We start from the raw sequence: 17161 nt of genomic DNA, 5'->3' as shown, positions 1-17161 counted from the left end.
AAATTTTGGATTGAATTTAGTTTTAACTGCTTTCAGCCATTCAATAGCATGAGGTCTTCTCTTTCACTTGGCTAAAGAAAAGTGGTTAATATATTCACTGAAAAGGGAGTTGGTTAGAGTATGCGAATAGAGTTGTTTTTTTTAAAAAGATTATATCTAAACTGCAGGTGGTCTGAACAGATTGTGGATATGGAGACATTTTTACTTGACTAGCCAATGTGCTGTGTGTAAACATTTACTGCAGTTATCGTTTATTGACTCCTACCATTTGCATGCTATACTACAACACCATATAGTTACATATTTAAAAGGCAGATATTTATCATACCTACAAAATGTGTTGAGGATGTTTTGAATATAGTAGGACCCGGTTACCTTTATCTTGAAGTCATTCTCTTGTGTGTTTGTTCAGCAAGCATATCTAGTGTTTATCTAACTAGATTCAACCAAAGTCATGTATATGTTTGTTCTGGGCTGGTATGGTAGGTCCTAGCACTCAAGGCACCTCACTCCAAAAGATGGAAACCATTGACCCTCCAGGAACAGGGGAGTGGTGTAAATCTCACCTTTTATAACTGATACCTTGGTAAATTTATATTATGTGCTATTGTTTCTTCATAGCCAAAGATACAGTGAACAGTTGAATTAAAATAACTGGATCTATATTTCTAGGAATAATTGAATTAGTATAACTAATAGGAAAAATAATTTAAAATAAATAAAAGGGCTGTTGGCTCTGGGGAGCATGGTTGACTAGACATTTTGAAAATCCATCTTGTAAAACAGATGCTGAAACATGTTCACAAATATGTAACTTTAAATCTATTGCTGATCTCCCAAGAAAGCAAGAGGCAGGGAAATAGAGTAGCTGAAACCAGGATGGAAAGCAGCGGGAAACATAAAAGCCTGTGCTGCTGTAGGGGCAAATCAAAGTACCAGAACTCTAGAACTTTGTGATTAACCCTTTCAGGGCAAACTAGGAGACGCTTTTAAGAGGTTACACCCTTAGTGAATGGGTGGGCTGGGAAAAATCTGCAGCCTGCACGGGGAGCCTATGAGATGACCCATCAGACCTTGCTCTGAATAGGGCGAAAAAAATAGAAAAGGATCCTCTGGGAATTGGTAAACATAGGTCTGTTCTCCCAAGGGTTATGGTGTAATTTTATACTATCCCTATGGTTAAGGAATTTCCAGACCAGGAAACTGATATGGTTACAAGCAGCTCTTCTTAGCACCTAGTAGAAGCAAATCCAAATCTTCTCTGGGTAGAAGAGAATAAGGTGCTCTTATTCTAATCTCCTCAGGGGTCCAACAGATTAAATTCAGTTAAATTTGAGTTTACAATAAAACAAACACACCATCATGCATAAGGGCCAACAGAAAGAGCAAACCACAGATACAGACCCATATGAAATGTCAGATATTAGAAGACATTTATTGGGACTTCCCTGGTGGTCCAGTGGTTAGGATGCCGTGCTTCCACTGCACAGGGCATGGGTTTGATCCCTGGTCAGGGAACTAAGATCCTTCATGTGGCACAGCCAAAAAAAAAAAAAAAGAAGAAGAAGAAGACATGTACTCAGGAAATAAAAGTTAACATTGAAAAAAATGAGCAAGTTCTCAGTTTTGAGACTATCAAAAATGATCAGCTGAGTTTGAAAAAGGGTTGGAAACTTATGGAAATGAAAAATAAAAGATTCAACTCAGCAGGGGTTAAAGAACTAATTGAAAAAAGGATTAGTGAAATGCAAATGACATTGGAAAAACTCACTTAGAAGGCAGCACATAGGTGAAAGGAGATGCAAAATACAAAAGAGATTAAGAGACACAGAGTAAGAAGTTAGAATGATGTCTAACTGTTTTACTCAGACTTCCTGGAAGAGAGAATACACAGAATATTAGACAAGCAATAGAGATGTAGTAGCTGAGATTTTTCTAGAACTGGTCAAAGCATGAATCAATAGATTGAGGAAATTCACTGACCGCCAACCAGGATAAATACAAAGTCAACATCTAGACACATCACAATGAACTACAGAATACCAAAGGCAAAGAGAAGACCTTTAAAGCAACCAGATAGAAAAGAAAGATTACCTGTTAGAAATGATGACTGGGCTAAGAGCATATTTGTCATCAGCAACAATGGAAGCCAAAAGGTAGTGGATGATTTTTTCCCAATTCTCCTGTGTAAAATTATATTTCATTAACAAGAGTATATTTTCAGATAAACAAAAATAGTGCATTAACCACCAATAAATCATCACTGAAATAAGTTCCAGTGTGTATATTATAAGAAAAGAGAGGACAAACAAAGCCAAATTTGATTCTCAATATAATTAGAAAAGGCTATTTATACTGACAAATCTCTGTTGGAAAATCAACGATCTTAGGAATAAATAGGGAATGATAGTACAGAAAGAGCAGAAATTCAAAAGATCATAGAATACAATCAATAAGAAATTTAAAATTTAAGCAAAATGGATATATTTCTGGAAAAATATAATTCACTAAAACTATCTCAGAAAGTAACACAGGGACTTCCCTGGTGGCTCAGTGGTTAAGAATCTGCCTGCCAATGAAGGGGACACGGGTTTGAGCCCTGATCCGGGAAGATCTCACATGCCACACAGTGACTAACCCCATGCGCCACAAGTACGGAGCCTGCACTCTAGAGCCCGCAAGCCACAGCTACTGAGCCTGCACGCCTAGAGCTGGTGCTCCACAACAAGAGAAGCCACCACAATGAGAGGCCCGCGCACCTCAATGAAAAGTAGCCCCTGCTCGCCGCAACTAGAGAAAGCCTGCGCACAGCAACGAAGACCCAATGCAGCCAAAAATAAACTAATTAATTAAAAAAAAAAGACCACAGCTGACTAGTCCTATAACTATGAAAAATTAACCAGTAGGAAAATGAAAAGATAAACCATTAATTTAAAACAGAAAGAACAGCAGGCCATGATAGCATTACAGGTTAATTCCAAGAAGCTTTCAAGAAACAGATATCATTCATATGATTCCAGAGACCGGAAGAAGAATGAACACTCAAAAATTACTCTATGAAGCATGTCTTATTTTTGTGAAAGGACAGTATGAGAAAGGAAAAATGATAAGCCATTCTTTTTTTCTTTTTATTAATTTATTTATTTATTTTTGGTTGCACTGGGTCTTCATTGCTGCACGCAGGCTTTGTCTCTAGTTGCTGCGAGCGGGGGCTGTTCTTTTTTGCTGTGCACTGGCTTCTCATTTCAGTGGCTTCTCTTGTTGCGGAGCACGGGCTCCAGGCACGTGGGCTCAGTAGTTGTGGCTCGCGGGCTCTAGAGAGCAGGCTCAGTAGTTGTGGCGCATGGGCTTAGTCGCTCCGCGGCATGTGGGATCTTCCCACACCAGCGATCGAACCCATGTTCCCTGCATTGGCAGGTGGATTCTCAACCACTGCACCACCAGGGAAGTCCTGATAAGCCACTCTTTTTGGTACACATAGATGCAAACTAACTAAGCAAAAAGTAATCAAATAATCCAATTTATAAATAGTTTGGGTTCATTCCAGGGAAATGTTTTAACATTAGGAAATGAATATAATTTGTCATATTAACAGATTAAGAGAAAAGTCTGTGTATTGATAATCTCTAGGGTATGTTTTAAATCTGAAAGTTCTTTTTTTTAAAGAAGTGATTTATTCTTAGTGGAAGTTCCTAGAAACTTGTCTTTTGCTCCCCAGCAAAGTCGTCCCCAGCTGTATGATGAAAATCAAGAGGAAAATTTGTATTCATAGCAATTTGATACCAGAGCAGATTTTGCTGAAATAATGTATAGGGAGGGTATTGATAACATTACTGTGTTTCCTGATAGTCTACTCTAACTTTTTTGAGTAGTTGTGAGTTTGCTCCTCTAAAGCCCCCATTTTACCAATAATTACACTTCAGATTTCTTTCTATTTTCTTTTAAAAATCGAAGTTGTACAAGTTGACATAACCAGAGCTACACAACGCTGTGGCTTTTCTTCTCTGGCAGTTCATTGGATATTAAGTGTGTTTGTGTGCGTGTGTATGTGTTTTCTCCTTAGGCAAATCAAGAGCTTGAGGCGTTAGAAGAAGAACTGTTGCAGATGCAAGAATCTACTCATCTTTTTGAAGTGGCTCTTCCAGAGTACAAACAAATGAAGCAGTGTCGCAGAGAGATAACATTGCTCAAGGGGCTCTGGGATGTCATTATTTACGTTAAGGTAAGACACTGCTTTTTGAAACCATGCTTTTTTTCTTTTAGTATTTCTTTTGTATAAGTATGCGATTTTTAATGTCTCTGTCATTCTATTTGTGTTTTATAATGTCTTAAAATATGTGGGTATTAGACTTTTTCCCCAGAATTAGAGTTCAGATATCTCTGAATTATCAGTGCTTTTTGTTTGCCATTCTGAATGAAACTTCTGGGTAGAAGAAGTCAACTTCAGTTGACTGCTTCAAATCCTTCTTGAGAGTTATGTAGGATATAAACAAAAATTAATATGTACCACACACATATGGTCACTTGTGCATACAAACTGATGTGTACACCATGGTTATACTTCCGTACGTGTGCATATATAAACAGGCCTAAACTAAAAATAAAGTTACTTTGTCTGTGTTAATTAAGTTGCAAACTTAAGTGCAAAAATAAGTTCTAGAGGCTTCCCTGGTGGCGCAGTGGTTTGAGAGGCCACCTGCTGATGCAGGGGACAGGGGTTCGTGGCCCGGTCCGGGAAGATCCCACATGCCGCGGAGCGGCTGGGCCCGTGAGCCATGGCCGCTGGGCCTGCGCGTCCGGAGCCTGTGCTCTGCAACGGGATCAACAGTGAGAGGCCCGCGTACCGCAAAAAAAAAAATAATAAGTTCTAGGAACTAGGCGTATTGCAATATGTGTTATACATTATTTTCTTTGAAGTTAGTTGAAAGCCAGTAAAGAAATATATTAACAAGGCATAGAATATGGTCAAGAAACTCATGAGAGTTTTGTCTATAACAGATGAAGGTTTTCTTATGAAAGCTTATCTTATATGTAGAATTATAAAAATATGGTATTTAATGGTAACATTATTTACCAATTCATTCAGAGTATTCAGGATTAAATGATAATGATGGTATGTGTATGGAATTTGTCATTGCTTCTAGAAATTATCATATCACAATGTTTTAGCCTTAGGTTTGACGTGTTCTGACAACTTTTTTGGTTTTGTGGTGGGGAAGTTTTGACAGGTGCAGTTAATGCTTAAATAATTGACTTTCCCCCGGATGATGGAGTCGCTGTGTATCATCAGTTTAGATATTTTGCTGCGGAGACTTGCTTTCACCAAATGTTGTTGACACTTTTATCTGCTTGTGCGTTTTCAGAGAAGCATTGATAATTGGACTAAAACCCAGTGGAGACAGATTAATGTGGAACAGATGGATGTGGAACTCAGAAGGTTTGCCAAGGCAAGTTCCATAACTGTCTGTGACGACGATTTATCTTCCTCAGCACCACCTTCTTCCATCTTCCCTAACCTAGCGTCTGCTGTGCTGGACCGCATGTCCTTATTTACTTCAAACAGGATGATTTGAAACAGGATTTTGTTTTTCAGTCTCAGCCAGTTGCCCTTGTAATCAAGCCTACCTTTCTGTGAATGAGTGGATAAGAGCATATTAGGGCTAATGAATTGATGAGCAGTGGCTATCATCACGCGCTCCCTATGGCTGTCTAGAACGGAGGCTGGGAGGTGAAGCGCAGGGCTGAGGGAGGGGTTAGGCTTACGAAAGCTGTCGAATTCTTTCTCTAGCAGCTGTAAGCATGCTGTATCTTCAAAGGTACCTTTCGGTTGTGGCCTTTGGGGCAACTAGTTGGGGTAACTTGTGGATGTGTATGGAATACTGTGACCTTCGTTCTTATTACTGCCCACTCCAACATCGCAAGGGGGCTCGATGTAACAGAACTGAGCTTTTTTGAATTTCGTGCTTTGATAGCTAGTCCCCACGGCCCTGTGCCCTCTGAAGAGAGTAAAGCCTCTTTGGATAAAGCCAAGTGCATGTTTGGATGAAGCCAAATGCGTAACCACGAAAGGCAGTTCAGAAGTAACGAGGCCTTTTGCTTTCTTCTTGCCCCAGAACATCCTCACCCCGACTCAGTCCTGTGCTCCGCTCCAGCCAACTCTTCCCATTTTTTTCTTCCCTTTTTATCCTGGTCCCAAGAACCCGAACTAGAACAGCCCATCATTCTTTTGCATGCCCTGGGGTCACTGTGCCTCTTTTCTGTACTCACTCCCTGTCCGTCTCCTTGCCCAGTGGACTGTCTCACTTCAGAGTGACAGTTTGACCCCCACTCTCAGCTGAAGATATTTTGCCTTTTTCTTTTCTTTCTTTTTTTTTTTTTAAAGAAGTAGCGCTGTCCTTTTGTGCTGTGCTGGGATTGTTGTTTTATTAGGGGTTTTCTCATTCACAATTGTTAATGTTGTTCCGTGAGCCAAGAAGACAGCCAAGTCAAAGGCCCTATTGACACGTCTTAAAATCATGACTATTTAGTTCCAAGGAACAAACACTCAAAGGTAACCAGCATTTCAGGGCTACCATTTAAACAAGCCAGGTCTTCCGAGGAAGGTGTTAGTAATCCAGGTAACAATCTCAGTTTCCTGCTTATTTATGTTTCTAGAGGAAGCACTCTTCATTGCACATGTCCCGTAAACTCTATTAATTCTCTACATTTAATGACCCTTGGGTTTCCTCATGGGACATCAAGTTAGAGCCTGTGAATAAGAAACCAATGTATCCAAGTGGCTTGTACACAGTGGACTCGTAATATATGAGTGAGTGGATCCGTTTCTGTTTCTCTAGTTTTAGTCTTTAACCTGGGGACTTAAATGTTTTTACTTTCTTCCTATCCAGGGAAATGTAAATTTATTCTTTCAAAGGAGGAAAATGATAAAACATATTATTATTTTGGAGGACCTAGTTTTTTGTCACTTTTCTCTAGGAAATTTGGTCTCTCGATAAGGAAGTCCACGTGTGGGACGCTTACTCAGGCCTGGAAGGCACAGTGAAGGACACGATGACCTCCCTGAGGGCCATTGCGGAGTTACAGAGCCCTGCCCTCAGAGACAGGCATTGGCACCAGCTGATGAAGGCCACTGGGGTCAGTTTCCTGAGTCTCACTAATTGAATATTTTTGTGACTGAAGTGTGATTCCTCGGTTTACATCATTCAACTGGGAAGAAGTGGGATTTGGGAAAAGGTTTCTGGTCAGATGCAAGAGGTCCAGCTCTTTCAGATTGTGACCAAGGGATAGACCTGCAGATATTCTAGTTTTAGCCCCTGCTATGGACTAAATGTTTCCCCCTCCAACGCCGCCAATTCATATGTTGAAGGCTGAGTTCCTAATGTGGTGGTGTTTGGAGATGGGACCTTTGGGAGATAGTTTGGTCATGAGGGTAGAATTCTCATGTATGGGGTCAGTGCCCTTGTAAGGGGATGAAGACCCCAGAGCTTTCTACTGTCTACCATATGAAAATAAAACAGGAAGACAGACATCTGTTAACCAAGAACAGAGCCTTCACCGACAACCCAACCAGGCTGGCACCCTGATCTTGGACTTCCAGCCTCTAGAACTGTGAGAAATAAATGTTTGTTGTTTAAGCCTCCCAGTCTATGGTGTTCTGTTAGAGCAGACAGAAGTGACTAAGACACTCCCTGCCCCCGCCAACCTTTTATCTCTTACTGGCCTATATGACCTGAAATAAGACACTTAACTATTCTGTTTTGAGTTTTTTATTTATAAAGTGAGAGTGATGCTATCTACTCTCATAATCAGAGGGATCTTGTAAGGATCAAGTAAGATAATGTGAAGGCATTTTATAGAGCATAACATGGCTGCAAAGAATCTTATATTTTGTGGAGAGGATCAGAGAGTATTAGAAGTGAATTTAGGGGGAGAGAGAATTCAGAAATAGTGATTTTTTTCTCCCCACAATTCATTTAATAATGACATCCCTCTTTGATGGTCTTTTGATGGTTTTTTTTTCTAATTTTTTTTAAAGATGCATTTTTTTGATTTTTTTTCTGATGTAGACCATTTTTAAAGTCTTTATTGAATTTGTTAAAGTATTGCTTCTGTTTTATGTTTTGATTTTTTGGCTGCAAGGCATGTGGGATCTTAGTTCCCCGACCAGGCATCGAACCTGCACCCCTGCATTGGAAGGTGAAGTCTTAACCACTGGACCACCAGAGAAATCCCAAATGGTTTTTTATTTTATTGCAAAATATAGAATTATTTCTCATGTGTCTGTACCATTTGAGGTTATATTTTCTTGCCTCTCTACATCTATTTAGGAGCAAATATACCAAACTTACACTTTATTTTTCAGGGAAGGTGACCTTCATGAGTTTAAAATGCATAAAATGCAGCCTGATGTGCGTGTTTTCTGCTAGGCACACATCATGAAGAAGGGCTGTCATGATTTGAAGACAAAGTTTGCAGGGTGGGGAAACTGAGGAAAGGGGCAGCCTGGTGAAGTGGGGGTGGCCTAAGCTTTATTGGTCCAACTCTAACACCTAGTATCTCTTAGATCTTGGGCCAGTTACTTGCTCTCTGTACCTCAGTTGCCCCTTCTATGAAATACAAGTAATGCTATAATGCTGCCATGCAGACTTGGTGAGATGAGATTATATATAGACCCTAGCACACAGCAAATCCTCAATACATGGTCCCTGAAGTTCTTATTATAATACTTTCCATAGAGTCTTTTAGGCATTGCATATTTAGGCTTTATAGTTGATTAATTTATTCTTTCAGAAAATCTTTATTGAGTCTCCCAACATGGAAGGTATACTTGTGTCCCACTCCCCGCCCCCTTCTCACATTAGCCCCAGTGAGCTTTCTTCTCACCACAGTGTCTTGCCTGTGTCATGCCCTTCTGCAAGCTAGGAAAAGGTAGTTCTCTGGCAATTTAGAAAAAGGCATCTTCCTCCAGGCTGATCTGGGGCATCAGAGCAGTGACTAGATCCAACCTCCAGTTGTCACCTGGGCAGGGGGTCCATATTCACTGCACAAACTATGCAGCTAATCAGGGGGGCCTTGTTATGCATCCCTGCTCATTCCTTCTCTAAGACAGACCTGACTCCCATCAGCTCTGGAGTGAGGTCAAAAGTGATGCAGAGATAGGGTGACCAACTCATCTGGTTTGCTCAGGACTTCCCAGGTTTTAGCCCAGGAAACCCCCCAGTCCTGGGCAAACAGGGAGGTTTAGTCGTCCTGTGCAGAGCCGTGCATGGTGACGAGCAACATGACTGATTGAGGAGAGCCAGAGAGGACTGCACCTTCCGAGAAGCAGGGACTGGATATTCTTAGCAGGGCAGGAAAGGAAATGGCTTCCTTGCAACTGTGTGGTGGGATCAGCTATTCATTTGTGAGGGACATGGGTGAGTCTGGGCACTTAGGAAGAGCTGAGAGCTTCTTAGCAAATATGGAGGTGGGGAAAGTGGGGAGTCAATAAGGTGATGAGGAAATGTGAGTGACTTTTTCACATGGTAAATATCAATAATGACAGTATAAGAGTAATTATTTTTTGCCAAGGAACTAAGATTAAGTCAATGATGAAACTAGGTTAAAGCACGGAAGCAACTGGGAATTATGTTCAGTGAATAGAGTACCTAAGGAAGAGAAGACAAATGAGCTATTACCTGATTCCTGGGATTTCAACCAAATTATAATAAATGAACAATGTGATTCTCTTTAAAAATGGGTTTTGTGGGCAAAGGAGGTAAGAAATGAGCTGACAGGGGAGGGTTATGAAACTAAAGAAAGTACTGTAGTATGAACGCGGCCTAAACCTCAGCCCTCGCTTCGATGGGTGATGCCTCAGTGACTGTGAGTAAAAAAGCAACGTCTTTGGTTGTCTGCACATTTCAGAACTCGAAATGTACTCAGCAGCTGACTTGAGTATATTTAGCTGTGTTTCATTCCTCTGGCCATTAGGTAGAAGGAACCATTAATATATGTGGAATATAAATTCTGCCTTTTTTTGTTCCTAATCAGGTCAAGTTTTCTATAAACGAAACCACAACTTTGGCAGATTTGTTAGCCTTGCGATTACACCAAATGGAAGAGGATGTCCGAAGCATCGTGGACAAAGCAGTGAAAGAGCTGGGGACTGAGAAGGTGTTGTCCTTGGGCTGTTTCTTTTTACCCTGAGCTAATTCTGTGCACTGGCATGTAAGCAGACTCAGGGAGAAGTCCTCCTGCCATAGCTGTGTGGAGACATGTTTCCCTGGGCAGGAAACAGCTTCCTGCTAGGCCACAGTAAATTTGTAAAACGAGAGAGTTGACCCAGTTGATGATGACGATTATAGCAGAAAACATTTATATATTGTTTACTTGGTAGCAAACACTGCTCTCAGTACTTTATATTAATTCATTTAATTCTCTGAGGATTATCTCTATTGTACAGATGAGGAAACTGAGGTATACAGAAGTAATTAACTTACCCAGGTTCAACAAGGGACCTGGGATTCACATTCTGGCACACAGAGCACTATCCAAAAAGTAAATAATATCTATCAGACCTTTTTTTTTTTTTTTTTTTTTTACAACTTTACTGGAGTATAATTGCTTTACAATGGTGCATTACTTTCTGCTTTATAACAAAGTGAATCAGTTATACATATACATATGTTCCCATATCTCTTCCCTCTTGCGTCTCCCTCCCTCCCACCCTCCCTATCCCACCCATCTAGGTGGTCACAAAGCACAGAGCTGATGTCCCTGTGCTATGCGGCTGCTTCCCACTAGCTAGCTATTTTACGTTTGGTAGTGTATATATGTCCATGACACTCTCTCACTTTGTCACAGCTTACCCTTCCCGCTCCCCATAGCCTCAAGTCCATTCTCTAGTAGGTCTCTGTCTTTATTCCTGTCTTACCCCTAGGTTCTTCATGACATTTTTTTTTCTTATATTCCATATATATGTGTTAGCATACGGTATTTGTCTTTCTTCTTCTGACTTACTTCACTCTGTATGACAGACTCTAGGTCCATCCACCTCACTACAAATAACTCAATTTCGTTTCTTTTTATGGCTGAGTAATATTCCATTGTATATATGTGCTACATCTTCTTTATCCATCCATCTGTTGATGGACACTTAGGTTGTTTCCATCTCCTGGCTATTGTAAATAGTGCTGCAATGAACATTGTGGTACATATCTCTTTCTGAATTATGATTTTCTCAGGGTATATGCACAGCAGTAGGATTGCTGGGTCGTATGGTAGTTCTATTTTCAGTTTTTTAAGGAACCTCCATACTGTTCTCCATAGTGGCTGTATAAGTTTACATTCCCACCAACGGTGCAGGAGTGTTCCCTTTTCTCCACACCCTCTCCAGCATTTATTGTTTGTAGATTTTTGATGATGGCCATTCTGACTGGTGTGAGATGATACCTCATTGTGGTTTCGATTTGCACTTCTCTAATGATTAATGATGTTGAGCATCCTTTCATGTGTTTGTTGGCAGTCTGTATATCTTCTTTGGAGAAATGTCTGTTTAGGTCTTCCACCCATTTTTGGATTAGGTTGTTTGCTTTTTTGATACTGAGCTAGATGAGCTGCTTGTATATTTAGGAGATTAATCCTCTGTCAGTTGCTTCATTTGTAAATACTTTCTTCCATTCTGAGGGTTGTCTTTTCATCTTGTTTATAGTTTCCTTTGCTATGCAAAAGCTTTTAGTTTCATTAGGTCCCATTTGTTTATTTTTGTTTTTATTTCCATTTCTCTAGGAGGTGGGTCCAAAAGGATCTTGCTGTGATGTATGTCATAGAGTGTTCTGCCTATGTTTTCCTCTGAGAGTTTGATAGTGTCTAGCCTTACATTTAGGTCTTTAATCCATTTTGAGCTTTTTTTTGTATATGGTGTTAGGGAGTGTTCTAATCTCATACCTTTACATGTACCTGTCCAGTTTTCCCAGCACCACTTATTGAAGAGGCTGTCCTTTCTCCACTGTACATTCCTGCCTCCTTTATCAAAGATAAGGTGACCATATGTGCGTGGGTTTATCTCTGGGCTTTCTATCCTGTTCCATTGATCTATATCTCTGTTTTTGTGCCAGTACCATACTGTCTTGATTACTGTAGCTTTGTAGTGTAGTCTGAAGTCAGGGAGCCTGATTCCTCCAGCTCCATTTTTCGTTCTCAAGATAGCTTTGGCTATTCGGGGTCTTTAGTGTTTCCATACGAATTGTGAAATTTTTTGTTCTAGTTCTGTGAAAAATGCCAGTGGTACTTTGATAGGGATTGCATTGAATCTGTAGATTGCTTTGGGTAGTAGAGTCATTTTCACAATGTTGATTCTTCCAATCCAAGAACATGGTATATCTCTCCATCTATTTGTATCATCTTTAATTTCTTTCATCAGTGTCTTATAATTTTCTGCATACAGGTCTTTTGTCTCCTTAGGTAGGTTTATTCCTAGGTATTTTATTCTTTTGTTGCAATGGTAAGTGGGAGTGTTTTCTTGATTTTACTTTCAGCTTTTTCATCATTAGTGTATAGGAATGCCAGAGATTTCTGTGCATTAATTTTGTATCCTGCTACTTTACCAAATTCATTGATTAGCTCTAGTAGTTTTCTGGTAGCATCTTTAGGGTTCTCTACGTATAGTATCATGTCATCTGCAAACAGTGACAGCTTTACTTCTTCTTTTCCGATTTGGATTCCTTTTATTTCCTTTTCTTCTCTGATTGCTCTTGCTAAAACTTCCAAAACTATGTTGAATAAGAGTGGTGAGAGTGGGCAACCTTGTCTTGTTCCTGCTCTTAGTGGAAATGGTTTTACTTTTTCACCATTGAGGACGATGTTGGCTGTGGGTTTGTCATATATGGCCTTTTTTATGTTGAGGAAAGTTCCCTCTGTGCCTACTTTCTGCAGGGTTTTTTATCATAAATGGGTGTTGAATTTTGTCAAAAGCTTTCTCTGCATCTATTGAGATGACCATATGGTTTTTCTCCTTCAATTTGTTAATATGGTGTATCATGTTGATTGATTTGCATATATTGAAGAATCCTTGCTTTCCTGGAATAAACCCTACTTGATCATGGTGTATGATCCTTTTAATGTGCTGTTGGATTCTGTTTGCTAGTATTTTGTTGATGATTTTTGCATCTGTGTTCATCAGTGATATTGGCCTGTAGTTTTCTTTCTTTGTGACATCCTTGTCTGGTTTTGGTATCAGGGTGATGGTGGCCTCGTAGAATGAGTTTGGGAGTGTTCCTCCCTCTGCTATATTTTGGAAGCGTTTGAGAAGGATAGTTGTTAGCTCTTCTCTAAATGTTTGATAGAATTCGCCTGTGAAGCCATCTGGTCCTTGGCTTTTGTTTGTTGGAAGATTTTTAATCACAGTTTCAATTTCAGTGCTTGTGATTGGTCTGTTCATATTTTCTATTTCTTCCTGATTTAGTCTCGGCAGGTTGTGCATTTCTAAGAATTTGTCCATTTCTTCCAGGTTGTCCATTTTATTGGCGTAGGGTTGCTTGTAGTAATCTCTCATGATCCTTTGTATTTCTGCAGTGTCAGTTGTTACTTCTCCTTTTTCATTTCTAATTCTATTGATTTGAGTCTTCTCCCTTTTTTTCTTGATGAGTCTGTCTAAGGTTTATCTATTTTGTTTATCTTCTCAAAGAACCAGCTTTTAGTTTTATTGATCTTTGCTATTGTTTCCTTCATTTCTTTTTCATTTATTTCTGATCTGATCTTTATGATTTCTTTCCTTCTGCTAACTTTGGGGTTTTCTGTTCTTTTTTCTCTAATTGCTTTAAGTGCAAGGTTAGGTTGTTTATTCGAGTTGTTTCCTGTTTCTTAAGGTAGGATTGTATTGCTATAAACTTCCCTCTTAGAACTGCTTTTGCTGCATCCCATAGGTTTTGGGTCATCGTGTCTCCATTGTCATTTGTTTCTAGGTATTTTTTGATTTCCTCTTTGATTTCTTCAGTGATCACTTCGTTATTATGTAGTGTATTGTTTAGCCTCTGTATGTTTATATTTTTTACAGATCTTTTCCTGTAATTGATATCTTGTCTCATAGCGTTGTGGTCAGAAAAGATACTTGCTATGATTTCAATTTTCTTAAATTTACCGAGGCTTGATTTGTGACCCAAGATATGATCTGTCCTGGAGAATGTTCCGTGAGCACTTGAGAAAAATACGTATTCTTCTGTTTTTGGATAGAATGTCCTATAAATATCAATTAAGTCCATCTTGTTTAATGTATCATTTAAAGCTTGTGTTTCCTTATTTATTTTCATTTTGGATGATCTGTCCGTGGGTGAAAGTGCGGTGTTAAAGTCCCCACTATGAATGTGTTACTGTCGATTTCCCCTTTTATGGCTGTTAGTATTGCCTCATGTATTGAGGTGCTCCTATGTTGGGTGCATAAATATTTTCCATTCTTATCTCTTCTTCTTGGATCAATCCCTTGATCATTATGTAGTGTCCTTCTTTGTCTCTTCTGATAGTCTTTATTTTAAAGTCTATTTTGTTCGATATGAGAAATGCTACTCCAGCTTTCTTTTGGTTTCCATTTGCATGGAGTATCATTTTCTATCCCCTTACTTTCAGTCTATATGTGTCTCTAGGTCTGAAGTGGGTCTCTTGTAGACAGCATAAATATGGGTCTTGTTTTTGTATCAGTTCAGCCAGTCTGTGTCTTTTGGTGGGAGCATTTAAGCCATTTACATTTAAGGTAATTATCGATATGTATGTTCCTATTCCCATTTTCTTAATTGTTTGGCGTTTGTTATTGTAGGTCTTTTCCTTCTATTGTGTTTTTTGCCTAGAGAAGTTCCTTTAGCATTTGTTGTAAAGCTCGTTTGGTGGTGCTGAACTCTCTCAGCTTTTCCTTGTCTGTAAAGGTTTTAATTTCTCCCATCAAATCTGAATGAGATCCTTGTTGGGTAGAGTAATCTTGGTTCTAGGTTTTTCTCCTTCATCCCTTTAAATATGTCCTGCCAGTCCCTTCTGGCTTGCAGAGTTTCTGCTGAAAGATCAGCTGTTAACGTTATGGGGATTCCCTTGTGTGTTATTTTTCCCTTGCTGCTTTTAATATGTTTTCCTTGTATTTAATTTTTGACAGTTTGATTAATATGTGTCTTGGCGTGTTTCTCCTTGGATTTATCCTGTATGGGACTCTCTGTGCGTCCTGGATTTGATTAACTATTTCCTTTCCCATATTAGGGAAGTTTTCAACTATAATCTCTTCAAATGTTTTCTCAGTCCCTTTCTTTTTCTCTTCTTCTTCTGGAACCCCTATAATTTGAATGTTGGTGCGTTTAATGTTGTCCCAGAGGTCTCTGAGACTGTCCTCAGTTCTTTTCATTCTTTTTCCTTTATTCTGCTCTGCAGTAGTTATTTCCACTATTTTATCTTCCAGGTCACTTATCCGTTCTTGTGCCTCAGTTATTCTATTGATCCCATCTAGAGTATTTTTAATTTCATTTATTGTGTTGTTCATCGTTGCTTGTTTCATCTTTAGTTCTTCTAGGTCCTTTTAAAATGTTTCTTGCGTTTTGTCTATTCTATTTCCACGATTTTGTATCGTCTTTACTATCACTATTCTGAATTCTTTTTCAGGTAGACTGCCTATTTCCTCTTCATTTGTTAGGTCTGGTGGGTTTTTATCTTGCTCCTTCATCTGCTGTGTGTTTTTCTGTTTTCTCATTTTGCTTATCTTACTGTGTTTGGGTTCTCCTTTTTGCAGGCTGCAGGTTTGTAGTTCCCGTTGTCTTTGGTGTCTGTCCCCAGTGGCTGAAGTTGGTTCAGTGCGTTGTGTAGACTTCCTGGTGGAGGGGACTAGTGCCTGTGTTGTGGTGGATGAGGCTGGATCTTTTCTTTCTGGTGGACAGGTCCACGTCTGGTGGTGTGTTTTGGGGTGTCTGTGGACTTATTATGATTTTAGGCAGCCTCTCTGCTAATGGGTGGGGTTGTGTTCCTGTCTTGCCAGTTGTTTGGCATAGGGTATCCAGCACTGTAGCTTGCTGGTCGTTGAGTGAAGCTGGGTGTTGGTGTTGAGATGGAGATCTCTGGGAGATTTTCGCCATTTGATATTATGTGGAGCTGGGAGGTCTCTTGTGGACCAGTGTCCTGAACTTGGCTCTCCCACCTTAGAGGCACAGCAGTGACTTCTGGCTGGAGTACCAAGAGCCTGTCATCCCCACGGATCAGAATAAAAGGGAGAAAAAGCAGAAAGAAGGAGAATAAAATAAAATAAAGTTATTAAAATAAAAAATAATTATTAAGAAAAAAAATTTTTTAAGTAAAAAACAAAAACGGACAGATAGAACCCTAGGACAAATGGTGATAGCAAAGCTATACAGACAAAATCTGACACAGAAGCACACACATACACACTCACAAAAAGAGGAAAAGGGGAAAAAATAATAAATCTTGCTCTCAAAGTCCACCTCCTCAATTTGGGATGTTGTTGTCTATTCTGGTATTCCACAGATGCAGGTACATCAAGTGGATTGTGGAGATTTAATCCTCTGCTTCTGAGGCTGCTGGGAGAGCTTTCCCTTTCTCTTCTTTGTTCTCACAGCTCCTGGGGTTCAGCTTTGGATTTGGCCCCGCCTCTGCGTGTAGGTCGCCGGAGGACGTCAGTTCTTCGCTCAGACAGGACGGGGTTAAAGGAGCAGCTGACTCGGTGCTCTGGCTCACTCAGGCCGGGGGGAGGGAGGGGCACGGAGTGCGGGGCGAGGCTGGGGCGGCAGAGGCCGGCAGGATGTTGCACCAGCCTGAGGCGTGCTGTGCGTTCTCCCGGGGGAGTTATCCCTGGATCTCGGGACCCTGGCAGGGGCGGGCTGCACAGACTCCCCGGAAGGGAGGTGTGGATAGTGACCTGTGCTCGCACACAGGCTATTTGGTGGCGGCAGCAGCAGCCTTAGCGTCTCCTGCCCGTCTGTGGGGTCCGCGCTGTTAGCCGCGGCTCGCGCCCGTCTCTGGAGCTCCTTTAAGCAGTGCTCTTAATCCCCTCTCCTAGCGCACCAGGAAACAAAGAGGGAAGAAAAAGCCTCTTGCCTCTGACTGAAGCCGGAGCCTCAGCTCCCAGCCCCGCCCACCCTGGCGGGTGAGCAGACAAGCCTCTTGGGCTGGTGAGTGCCACTAGGCACTGATCCTGTGTGCG

The 17161-nt window shown here is 40.5% G+C and overlaps 1 protein-coding gene across 1 annotated transcript in view; it reads left to right on the top strand.

The window, feature by feature from the left end:
- The window catches only part of DNAH11 (dynein axonemal heavy chain 11), a 313588-nt gene that overhangs the window by 69311 nt on the left and 227116 nt on the right, over nucleotides 1–17161 (top strand). The window contains 4 exon segments of the mRNA XM_060020402.1: nucleotides 4064–4222; nucleotides 5364–5447; nucleotides 6976–7134; nucleotides 10033–10155. Coding sequence (XP_059876385.1) covers nucleotides 4064–4222; nucleotides 5364–5447; nucleotides 6976–7134; nucleotides 10033–10155 — 525 coding nt within the window.

This window comes from Delphinus delphis, chromosome 9, assembly GCF_949987515.2.
Source record: "Delphinus delphis chromosome 9, mDelDel1.2, whole genome shotgun sequence".
In the NCBI taxonomy this organism is placed as follows: domain Eukaryota; kingdom Metazoa; phylum Chordata; class Mammalia; order Artiodactyla; family Delphinidae; genus Delphinus; species Delphinus delphis.
This window is presented reverse-complemented; position numbering and strand designations above follow the sequence as displayed.